Genomic DNA, 12,666 nt, shown 5'->3' with positions numbered 1-12,666 from the left:
TAATGATTAGAAATGTTGAACATTTTTTCAGGTTTAATCAGCCATTTATACTTCTGAGAAGCGTCTGTGCATTTTGCTTGCCGACTTTTTGATGTATCTTTTATCTTAGGGGTCAAATTTTTTTGAGATTTTTCTGTATCTTAGATATTAGTTCTCTGTTTGAGGTGTAGCTTGCAAAATGGTTTCTCTTTCTATAGCTTTTCTCTTGACTCTGTTGATTGTTTTCTTTGCTGTGTAGAAGCTTTCTAATTAGAGATAATTACATTTGTTAATTCTTAATGTTATTGTACAGTGTGGCTCTGTTCATAAACTTCTTGCCTACATCTGTGCCTTCAAGAATTGTACCTGTTTCATCTTCCAACAGGTTAAGTGTTTATATTTTAATATTTAGATAGATTTTAGTTGGGTACGTGGTAAGAGATTTGGTCTAGATTCAGTCCACTGGCATGTGGAGAGCTGGTTTTCTAGCATCATTTGCTGAAGAGGCTATTTTTTTTCCAGCTTATGCTCTGGTCCCTTTGTCAAAGATCAGATAGCTGAATGTGCCTGGGGTTATTTCTGCATCCACTGTTCTATTCCACTGATTGATCTGTCTTGAACCACTCAGATGCTGTTTTTATTATTGTAGCTTTGTAATATAACTTGAGGTCCAGATTTGTGATTTCTTTTGCTTTGTTCATGTTGCTCAGTATTTCTTTTTTTTTTTTTAAATTTTTTTTTGTCTTTTTCCTTTTTATCGGTACCAGGGATCGAACTCACGACCTCACACTTGCAAGGAAGGTGCTTATGTCGCTGAGCTAAAACCCCAGCCCCGCTAAGTATTTCTTTCATTATTCTGTTTCTTTTCTGATTCCATATGAATTTTCTAGTTCTGTGAGAAAGGCTATTGGTATTTTGATTGGGATTGCATTGAATCTGTATAACATTTTTGGAAATGTATCCATTTTGACAGTATTGATTTTGTCTATACAGAAACAAGAATATTTCCATTTTCTTTTCTGGTTTGCTTGGACAGTTTTGCTGTGTAGTCCAGGCCAGCCCTGAACTCACAGCAGTCCTCCTGCCTCAACCTCCTGAGTGCTGGGTTTACATAAGTGTGTACTATCACACCTGGCTCTGGAGAGAGATTTTTGAATAGTGGGATTTGTGAGTGCTTTTCGGATTATCAAAGAAAAGAAAGGAGCTGCCTATTACAGAATCATTTTTCTTTTCTTTTCTTTCTTTCTTTTTGGGACCGGGGAATGAACTCATGATGTTGTGCTGGCCAGGCAGGCATTGTGCTACTAAGCTAAATCCTGAGCCCCTATAAACTCTTTTCTGATGTCTTAGAACTCCTTTTTCAGAGTGCTGTAGTTTTAATTATAAAGGTCTTTCACTTCCTTGATTGTGTTCATTTGTAAGTATTCAATTTTTCTTGATGCTGTTTTTCTCCTAATTTTGATGCTAGTGGGTTCGTTATTGATGTTTAAAGTCACTATTGGTTTTTGTGTTTTATATTCTGCTGTAGTGCTGAATTTGTTTATGAATTGTAGTAGTCTTTGGGTGGAATTTTTGGGTATTCTGTATAAAGGATCATGTCATTGGCAAATAATGGTAGTTTCACCTCTTTTTTTATATATGTACCTTTCTTTTCTGTATTTCCCTTTTTCTATATGTGACATTTTTTCTCTTGCCTAATTGCTCTAGCTAATATTTTGAGTACTATATTCAATAGGAGTGATGATAGTGGACCTCCTTGACTTAGGCCTGATTTTAGAATGAAAGGTGGGTTTGTCATAAACAGCTATTATCAGATTGAGAAAGTACTTTCTTTTGGGGAGAAGGGTTCCATGAATTGAACTCAGGACCTCACACTTGCCAGGTACTGTGTCACTGCGCTAAATCCCCGGCCCCCAGAAAGTACTTTCTGTATCTATGTTCCTCAGTGGTTTTGTTTTACTTATGAATGGCTGTTGAATTTTATGAAAGACTTTTTTACATCTCCTGAGATGATCATGTGATTTTCGTGATTACGTTTACCGATTTCCATGTGTTGATCATATTTGTATCACTGTGACGAAACCTACTTGTGATGTATGATCTTTGGTGACCTGTTGCATTCTGTTCCCCACTATCTTCTTGAGTATTTTTGTTCATTTAAGAGAGTGGCCTGTAGTTTTCTTGTTTAGTTGAGTTATTGCCTGATTTGAGAATCAGAATCATGCTGTGATCCAGGAATGAATTTGGAAGTACTCCCTCCTTTTGATTTCATTAAAGAATTTGAGGAATAACTCACATGTATAAATACCAAATAGTTTCCCTAGTGTAAGAAATGATAAGAATACATAAAAGTTTGTGGTAATCATGTTTCCCAATCACATTGGTTTGAAGCCATATAACGTTTTCACTTATTAACCGCAATGGTTTTAACCTGGGTTGTTTGATTTTAGTATCTATGATAGTACAAATAGCTATTTTGAAGAAAACAACACAACATAAAAGCTAGTGCTGATTTAATATCATCTTATTTTGAAGTTCCATCAAGCTGTGGTACATCTGTTTCCACTGGTTTTAACATGTTATATCTTACTATATTTCACTATATGCTATAGTATAAACAAAATTCTTTATAGGCAAAGAGATAATAAAGGAACTGTTGTTCATTTTCTATTAGCTGGTTCTAAATACCCTGTAATTCTTGCATTCTCTTGAATGGCTTCACACTGTCTTGATATGCTTGATGTAATAGCATACAAAGTTACACTCAAATAATTCAAGGAAAGAGGCACTATGGCGACTACTATTATGTCAGATTACCTGGTGGTGAAACACAATGATGCTTGAATGGTTTGGTTTTGCCCTGTGTTGTTCTGTTACAATGTCCTCTCTTATCTCAATCTCCCCCCAACTTTTTTTTTTTTGTCTTTTTCTTTTTTATCGGTACCGGGGATCGAACTCACGACTGCCTGCTTGCAAGGCAGGCGCTCATGCCACTGAGCTAAATCCCCAGCCCCCTCCCCCCTTTTTTAAAATTAATCTATTTTCTCACATTTTTTTAATTAAGGGAAAACTAAATTAAAAATAGTGGAACATATTATAGTAACTTTCTTGGTTTTCCTATTAACTTGATTTGAACCCCAGTATTGCTCTCCCCATCTTGTTCTGTCTGATTTTACTATATTCTATTTTGTTTGATAGTATCAAGTTTGAGGGTATAGGCAACCACTTTGAAGGCAATAAGATATACTATGATGTCCATTATGGTTTGACTATTATCCTTTTTTTGAAGTCCTGCAAGGTCTTCAGTGGTCTTGATTGGTCTTGTTCAGTACTGTTTTGATCAATTCTGTTATACCTGATGATATAGAAAACTCAATTTAAAAATAGCAAGAGGCACAATGGTAACCACTTTTGATCACCTGGTATTCTATTTTTGCATCATGTGCTATGCCCACCCTTCTGTTCTAACTGACTCTGTTTTGCTTAGTCACATTTGATTTTATTCTCTTCAAAAAAAGTAATAAGAACCATGGGAGTAATAAAACCCCAAAAGTCTAATTGTTATTGTAAAAAAGAGAGGAAAGTAAGGTGGACTAAGGGATATAACCGCAGGTACGTTCGAGTGTGTAGGATGGAAAACCATATTACTGAGCTTTTGTTGGATCATTGAATGGAACTGTCTCCAATTTCACTGTATGAATGCCCACTTTATATGCTTTAATTTTGTAATTTGGATAACTGTTCCTGGGAAGATAATATGTAACCTATTAACTGGTGATTTCTTACTGTATATTTTTTTTCTTGAAATACTATATTATTTGTACCCTTTTACTGCCTTGTTTAAAAAAAAAAAAAAAAAAGAATTTGAGGAATATTGGCGTTATGTCCTCCATCAAGTTCTTACAGAATTCAGTAATAAATCCATTAGGTCATGAACTTTTCTTAGTAGATTTTTTATTATTGCCTCAATTTTCTATCTGTCACTAGATTGTAGGTTTTACATCTTCTTGTTCAGTTTCGATAATTTATCTTATGTCTGGGGATGGGTGCATTTGTTTAAAGTTATCTGATTTCTTGGAAGATGGTTTTTCTTAATAGTTACTAATGATCTTCAAGATTTTTGCCAGTGTATGTTGCAAATTGCTGTTTTTTAATTTCTAATTGTATTTATATAGGTCTGTTCATTCCTTGTTTTGGTAAATTTAGCTAAGGATTCATCTGCTTTGTTCGTTGTTTCAAAGAACTAAGTCATTGATTTGATTCTTTATGTGTTTTTTCCTTTCAGTTTCATTGATTTCTGTTCTGAGCTCTGTGATTTCTTGCTTTGTGTTGGATTTGAGTTTGGACTCTCTTTGTTTTTCTAGGATGTTGAGCTGCATTATTAGTCTGTTTATTATTGAACTTAGTCTGTTTTCTAGTGCTAGTTTCCATAGCAGTAAGCTTCTCTTAGGACTGCTCTCAGTATGTCCCGTAGGCTTTTGTATGTTTTACTAGCATTATTTTTTTATTCTAGGCATTGGTTGATTTCTTCTTGGCTTGTTTTCAGGAAGATGCTATTTTATGTCCAGATGTGTAAAATTTCTGATTTCTCTTGCCATCAGTTTGTAGTTTTAGTGCACTGTGATCTAAAGTATACTATACATCGGATGATTTCAATTTTTGTATGTATTAAGCAGGGTTTATGGAATACCGTGTGGGCCATTTCCATGTGCTGCTAAGAAAATGTATATTCTGTTGTACGAAGGTAATTATCTATTTAAGTCCATTTGTTCAGAGGTGTTAATTAAATTTAATATTTCCTTGTAGTCCTCTATAAGTGTGCTGATGTTTATTTCATAGTTTATGCACAGTACTGTTTTTTTTATGAAGTTGATTTTACCAGTATTGGAAGTGTATGTATTTACAATTTTTGTCTCTTCTTGAATTGTTCCCTGAACTAATGTGTAATGACTTTTGTTTCTTTTTTATCATTTTAGCTTGAAGTCCACTTTGAGAATAAAATCACTATTCCTTTCTTTTTTGGGGGTCCTGGTGAATGGAATATTTTTTTCCATCCTTTGATTTTTAGTCTGTGACTTTCTTTTTAATTAGGTGTGTCTCTCGTATGCAACAAACCAGTGAGTTTTGTTTTTTGAAACAGTCTGCCAATCTGTGTCTTTTAACTGGGGATTAGACCCATTTACATGGGAAGTTATTACAGAAAGATATTTATTTATTCCTGTCATGTGTTCATGTACTGCTGTAAACGCTTTTATTTTTCTTTTTGTTTAACTACTCACCTTGCTTGACTTATTTGTTCTGTCAGACTTGTTGGCTTTGTTGGCTTCATGGTCTCTATCAAGGATGTCCCTGAGGTTTTGTTTTGTTTTGAATGCTGGCTTGGTATTCATGAATTTCTTAAGCTGTTTTTTTTTTTTAAGTCCTTATTTGTTTTTAGTCAATTTTGAAAGATAGTTTTACAGGATCTGTTAGTCTGGATTGAAAGTTGTTTTCTTTTAGTGGTTGAAGCTCTTCACTCTAAGCTCTGCTGGCTTTTGAAGTGCATGTTGAAAACTCTGCTGTAATCCTAATGTGCTTACCTTTGTAAATGGTTTTTTCCTTTCTTGACAACTTTTAAGATTCTGTCCCTTTATTGGACTTTGGAGATGTCTGACTATGACTTCTCATGGAGAGTTTCTTTCTCACTGTAATTATTTGGCATTCTGTAAGCCTCACAGTGAATTCTTTTCCTATACTTTTTTTTTTCTGCTGTGGTTTCTGTAAACAGATTTTTTATTCCTCACGTGCTGTCTTCTAATTTCTCGCTAACTCCAGTTAGCCTTGGTTTGGTCTTCTTAGCTTCATCTAGTAGATATCGGACGAGTTCTCCTTTCTCTCCTTTTGAAGGTGTCTCTGTGCTTCCCACTGTGTCCTTGAAGTCTAGAGCTCTGTGCTCACATCGGTCCTTTCTTCTGCTCTCTTAGAATTCCTGATTCCTGTTTTGCACCTTTACATGGAGTATAGTTATTTGGTAAATTTGTCATTATTGTTTTTAATACGTTTGGTCAGCTCTTCTAATTGTTGGTTTTTTCCGTAACCACCTTGCTCAGTTTGTTCGTTAGTTCCACTGTCTTTTGGATTATGTCCTCTTTGAGCTCACTGAGCTTCTTTGCTTCCCACTGAATCATTTCATGCAGCACGGCTGTTTCCTCTCCATTGGTGCCCTTGGGTCTGCTTTAGGAGGTTGAAGGTCTTTGAAGGTACTCTGTTTTCTTGTTTCTTTCGTGTTCCTGTTTTTTTAACCTTTGTAAATCTGGTGTGTGTGTGTGTGTGTGTGTTTGTGTTCTTGGTCTATACTACTTAACATTATTCCTCTCCCTAGCTTTTATGAATTTTAACATAGCGCTTTTTTCAGACATATCTATTTCATCAGTATTTGACTTAGAATTAAGTTCATTGCTCTCAGAGAATGTAGATCAGGATTCGTTCATCTTGTCTGCTTCAGCAGATGAGTCTTCTAGACACAAAGCAGATCCTGAAATTCCCTGCCTGTGCTCTTACTGACCCATGAGCTCCAATGGCGGTTATTTTCAGTTAGAAACTAACCTGGCGTGTTTTAGTGGAACTGTCTAATTTTCTCCTCAGTGGTTCACTGAGCTGTTTTAATGAACGGTACATACCAAAGTTACATCTGTATCAGAGAACAGTAACCTGATCCCCAGATGACTGTGCAGGTTGAGGTCTCACTAGAAGTTAAGTCCTAGAGTTGGCTTTTAACCTTTTCCTTTTTAGCTAAAATAAAGAGCATCTTGAGTCTTGGATATATTCATGGCATTTTGTAAATCTGTTGTGTGACTGAAACAAGAAGGGAATTGGAAAGGAATTCACATGTTGAAGACCTACTGTATCAAAACGTGGTTTTTTTGTTTGTTTGGGTGGGTTTTTTTGTTTTTTTTTTTTTTTGTCTTTTTTGAGACTGGGTCTTGCTATGCAATTCAGGCTGGCCTTGAGCTCACTCTGTAGCCCAGGCTGGTCTCGAACTCTCAATGATCCTCACACCTCAGCCTCCCGAGTGCTGGGATTACAGGCGTGAGCCACCACGCCCAGCCAAAACAAGTTTTAAAAAGAAAAAAATTAACTTGAACTAGGTTTAACATCTTAATGTAGCCATAAAACTCCTTTTATCTGATAAATTGCAGGAAACCAACATTTACCTTATCCTTATCTTTTTTTTTACTTACATAGCTATACTTACTGGTGGACACCAGAGGTAATAAAGCATTTACCACTGCCTTACGATGAAGGTAGGTAATTGGTTCTCAGGTTTTACACATGCATATTTTGCAGTTAAATGAACTTGAAGCATCTCCTTTCTTTATATATTTTAGTGAGAAATGATTAGCTATTCAGTGTTATAATGCTATTTTAGTAGAGAATTTTATCATCCTTCAACACCTTAAAGACAAAGGATGGTGTTATACTTCTTTTTATCTTAGCAAGCCTCTACCTGGTACAGCCTATACTTGTACATTTATTAGGTACATCCTAGGCATTTAACAAATATAACAGATTACTTCCTCATTTTAAACTAGTGCTGATTATATTCCTACATGTTTTGGGGAAACGAAGAGGAAGTAAGGACCCAGTCACAAGGATAAATCAAGGCTTTTTTCCATATATCTAAGCTGAATGTGGTTTATTATTTATTTTGTTTTGTTTTTGTTTTTTGGGTTTTTTTTTTGTCTTTTTAATTTTTATTGGTACCAGGGATCGAACTCTCGACCACCTGCTTGCAAGGCAGGTTCTTATGCCGCTGAGCTAAATCCCCAGCCCCTATTTATTTATTTTGATACTAGGGATCGAACTCACAACCTCATGCTTGCAAGGCAGGCACTTGTGCTGCTGAACTAAACCTGCAGCCTATTCCCTATATCTAAACAATGATGAAGAATACAAATATATGTATGAAAGTACATTTAAATTAAATTTTATTAATTTGTCAGAGAGACAGGAAAAGTTTTATTGAAGGATACCCTCCAATGTAATATACAGTGGAGTCCTGTTTCAGTGCTGTCTGTGAGCACAGCTAGCGTTACAGACGGTCTGCAGCCTGCCGTTTCCAGACTTTGCGTAACGGCAGTCTCTCTCGTAGTTATCTGTGCTGCGAACCTAAAGAAGTTGACAGTGAAGAAGTTTCACAGGTATGAAGAAGAGATTGACATCCACAGCGAATTCTTCCGGCCGTACGAGCTGAGCAGTTTTGATGACACCTTTTGCTTGGCTATGACCAGTTCTGCACGGTATGTCATGAGTGCCCACCTGCTGCAGGCGCTGGGAACTGCAGTTTCCCTAGTTCGTGAGCATATGCCTTACTCCACCAGAGGTCCACCTGCTGCGGGCTCCGGGGCGGGTGTTCAGCACGTCTGAATAGCTCCCATGATGGGGGGCCTGCTGCTTCCTGTGGCACCCCTTCTCTTGGTGGTTAGCCTGAGTTCATTCCTATTCTCTGGGGAGCTGAAGTCTGCCTCCCATCAGTCCTAGTTTGCCACTGGGTATAAACTCAGCTTTCTTTCATTTCATGTAGAAGTTGAGTGCTAACATGAGCTAGTGGGAAAAGCATTGTTTTTAGTACTAGAATAGCTGAGATGTACATCTCAGATCAGCCACTGCCTGGCTGTGTGACCTGAGGAACGCTGTCTCACTGAGCCTTATGGTCCTTACGCCCTCACAAAACAATCCCCAGCAACAATCCCCAGCGTCTGGAGCAGCACTGGCACAGGCTGGGGTTAATCCACAGTAGCTGCTATATCACGATTCTCACGAGGCTCGGGAAAAGTCCTAGTTCCTCCTCTGTGGGACGGCCCTCAGAATGTTTGGAGAAGCAGCAGTGCTCTTTTCAGGGTAAATATCCTATAATCTTTCTCCATAACTCGTGTGACATAATTTTCAGATGCTTTCCATCCCCTGGTCTGTTACTTTGCACATTCTTCATTTCCTTTGTCTCTTTTAAAATTTCATGAGACCTTTTAAGAAAAGTGGTGGAACCAGAATTAACAAAATCGGTCAAGGCAAATCACTGCTTGACTGTATTTTTTTAATCGGTACCGGGGGATCAAACTCACGACCACGCATTTGCAAGGCAGACACTTATGCTGCTGAGCTAAATCCCTAGCCCCAGGTTGACTGTATTTTAAACTACAGGTTAAGTGTTTATATTTTACATTTTCTTCAGATACGATATAAATATGTTTAGATTTTGTTAAATATGTAAACCTATTTTATGATTTTTGTGCCTACAATTTTGCTTCTTGTTCTAGAAATTTTTGAATTGAACAAGGGGTAAATTACATCATGTATATCTGTTTATGTAGATGTATAATTAATTTTGTATATGGTAATTATGCTCTACAAAGTTACTATGACACACTGAATTAGTGAATACAGAATCATTTCTCCTAAAGTAAATACAGGATTAGGTTCTCGTGAGGCTCTCATCGAAATATTTTTATCAACCATTCAATATGTAAGTTCTGTGTTTGTGTATTTAATATACTTTAATATATATTAATGATGCATTGTCACTCACAAGCTGGGAGTGGCAGTACATTTCTGTAAATCCCGCACTAACAAAAGCTGAGGCAGAAAGACTGCAAGGTTGAGCCGATAGTAGGGAATTTAGCAATTCAGTGAGGCCCTGTTTCAAAGTAAAATATAGAAAGGGGAGGCTGGGTAGGAACATAGCCAAGTGTTAAGGCCCTGGGTTCAATCCCTAGTACCGCAGACACATACACACCTGCACACACACACACACACAAATTTAAAAACAAAGTTTCATAACACTGTAACTTATATCTGAATGAAGCTTATCTAACATACCTATTTTTCCCAGAGAGCACGTTATAGCTTATGCTCACAAATTCTAGATAGTCTCAACCCTCTTCAGGGACCATTTTAAGTGGCAGAGGTCACCAACAGAAAATATAAAAACAGTGTGAAAAAGTAGAATTAAACAAATGACACAAAGAAAAAACAACCCTTATTGACAGTATAAGAGAAAGCTATTCACTCAGCCACCTCATTTTTGATAGAGGAGCCAAACATACTCACTAGAGGAAAGACAGCCTCTAATAAATGGTGCTGGAAAAACTGGCTCTACACATGCCAAAGACTGAAAATCTACACCCATATCTGTCTCCAGGCACTAAATTAAAATCAAAATAGATCAAAGATCTAAATAGTAAAACAGAAACACTAAATCTACAGGGAAAGAAAATAGGTAGAAATCTTGAAGGCACAGGTATAGGTAGAGACTTCATGAAGAAAACCCCGATGGCATCAGAAACAACTGCAATCTCACCTTTTTAAAAAGCTTTTGCACAACAAAATAAATGAACAGAGCAAAAAGACAACCCACAGAGTGAGGAAAAAATTATAGGCAGTGTCCCTCAGACAAAGGACCTCTATCTAGAACATGTGAGAAACTGAGAACACTCAGGCCCCCCAGATTCAAAGGCCTGGTCCATAAGGAGCGTCTGCAGGGGTGCTTCTCAGGCAGACAAAGCAGGAAAGGCCCAGCAGGTGCCTCCTTCACCCCTGCACAGCACCTTCCACTGCTCTGGCCTGTAGGAGGCAGGGAGTGACTGCAGGGGGACAGGTGTCAACTCAGCATTGCAAACAGACAAGCACGAAACCTGCAAGTGATGAGGATCAGTCATATGGTCCAAAAGTTAAACCAGTTGCATCATTAACACATTTGCTAACTGTTGCCCTGAGCCAGGCTCTGGATTAACTTCCTTCCATTCAAACAAGGTAACATCCCATCATGAGTGAGCCAGGACTGTGTCCTCACCAAAAGCCTGAGTCTTGGCACCTGGGCTGTGGCCTCCTTGATTCTGGCTGGGAAACTGGTCTGCCTCTGCAGCAGTGGCGAGGAGGCCCCAGGCATAATGGGTGGTGAATTAAAACTGCTTCTGTGAAGGGGTTCCAACAGCATTTTACTGAACTAACTTCAGTTTAATCAAGTAGGTACTGATTTTTGGGTAGTACTTTTTAAAAATTAATTTTATTAATAGATTTTAGATACACACAGTGATCACATTCATCATGAGGAATTTGTACCTGTACATAATATTAGATATTGATTCACACGACTATGGTTTGATCGTTTGTCTGCCCCCTTAAACTTAAAAACATTATCTGTACAGTCGAAGGCTTAGCGCTGTCCTAGTTTTCGTGAGTTTAATTTGACCTGCCCGCTAATTGTAAAACATGACCAGATGATAACAGCATAGCCATAACTCAGGTTAGCCACACCATCTGACTAAACAAAACCTTACATGCAAACGAATTGGGCCCTACAATCAGTGAATTTACAGCGAGGTTTGCTAGCACTGAAGGGCGTCAGCTCAGCTGGGGGTGGGGTGGGGTTCCGGGCCTGGATCACTTGGGGCTGCTCTAACTTTTGGGTCAGAATGTGTGAAACCCTGAGGGCTAAAAAGGAGGACTAGAAGTGCAGATTAAGCAGAAGCAGCGTCATCAGAGGGACCGTGACGCACGTGGTATTCTGCCTTTTTAAATCCCTGTCTAGTGACTTCATGCCTAAAACGGTCGGCATCGATCCAAGTCCATTCACTGTGCGGAAACCAGATGAAACCGGAAAATCAGTATTGGGGTAAGATTTGCATACAGAATAAATTTATAAAGATTCGTGTAAAACCACAGCGCCTACAAAAACTAACACCTGCAGTTTGCTAATAAATAAATAGATTTTTTAAATTCCTAGGAGGGATAAAAGCATGCGTGGGTTTGGCTCCCAACCTTTTCTTGAAGGTTTTACAAGTTACAGGTAATTTTACTAGTCTCTCAAGCATATAATTCTATTATTATTATGCCACCACAAAACTTGAAAACACTGACTTCAGGTACCACAGGAAGTCCACAGTAGCCTGGTAGAACACTGCTGCTCCCAGCAAGTGCGCTGTGGCTTCTTTCTGCATTTACTGCGAGGCTTAACTCCGCTTCGGGATGCGATGCGTGCGGAGCTGCTGAGCTCTCCCTTGGCTCCGCGGATCTGGAGACCACCTTTTCCCGGTGGCTCCGTAGGCGGCGCTAGGATCCGGGTTTGGGAAGATGTTTACAGTTAGGTGGCTGTCGGGGCTCGATATGAGGCTGCCTCACATCCCCGTCTGTCTAAAGAAGCAAAAGCAGCAGAGAAGAGGCCGTGTTGCAGCGGAAAACTGCAGCCAGCGCCCCGCCGCCTCCCAGCGAGGAGGCCGCGTCCAGCAGCTCAGAGGATGACTCCGGGACGGACCGCGAGGACGAGGGCTCCGTGTCGCAGCGCTCCACCCCCGTGAAGATGACCGACGGCGGGGACGGGGCCAAAGCCACCGAGGTGCAGGGGGAGGGAGGCCGCCGCGGTGTGGGAACAGGAAAGTGTCACACTGCCTGCCCCCTGCACGGCGCCCGCAGAGGCGCTGCAGAGGGTGGCAGGGTCTGCACCCAGTTTGCCCTTGGCCGGGGGATTCGTAGTGTAGCTCCTTCCCTTGCCGGTGAACTGCTGACCGCTTCAGCGTTTGGAAGCGAACCCTGGCCCTCTCTGAGCACCCCTCTCACTGGACCCGTTTATTGCCTTGTTCCGCACAGCTGGGTGCAGGGTTCTACTCCAACCTCGCCGTCCCTGGATAGGCCACAGAGGAAATTCAGTTCAGC

General features: G+C 39.3%; 1 protein-coding gene across 3 annotated transcripts in view; it reads left to right on the top strand.

Moving 5' to 3' along the window:
* The window catches only part of Fig4 (FIG4 phosphoinositide 5-phosphatase), a 112,217-nt gene that overhangs the window by 94,373 nt on the left and 5,178 nt on the right, over positions 1-12,666 (top strand). For 2 of the 3 annotated variants that reach the window (XM_063253838.1, XM_063253839.1), the window contains 4 exons: positions 7,204-7,262; positions 8,111-8,258; positions 11,546-11,629; positions 12,154-12,349. In XM_063253838.1, the coding sequence (XP_063109908.1) occupies positions 7,204-7,262; positions 8,111-8,258; positions 11,546-11,629; positions 12,154-12,349 (487 nt within the window). The other variant, XM_063253840.1, reaches the window with a different exon arrangement.

The sequence above is a fragment of the Cavia porcellus genome, unplaced genomic scaffold, assembly GCF_034190915.1.
Source record: "Cavia porcellus strain 051 isolate PalLab524CR breed Dunkin Hartley unplaced genomic scaffold, mCavPor4.1 scaffold_7, whole genome shotgun sequence".
NCBI lineage: Eukaryota > Metazoa > Chordata > Mammalia > Rodentia > Caviidae > Cavia > Cavia porcellus.
This window is presented reverse-complemented; position numbering and strand designations above follow the sequence as displayed.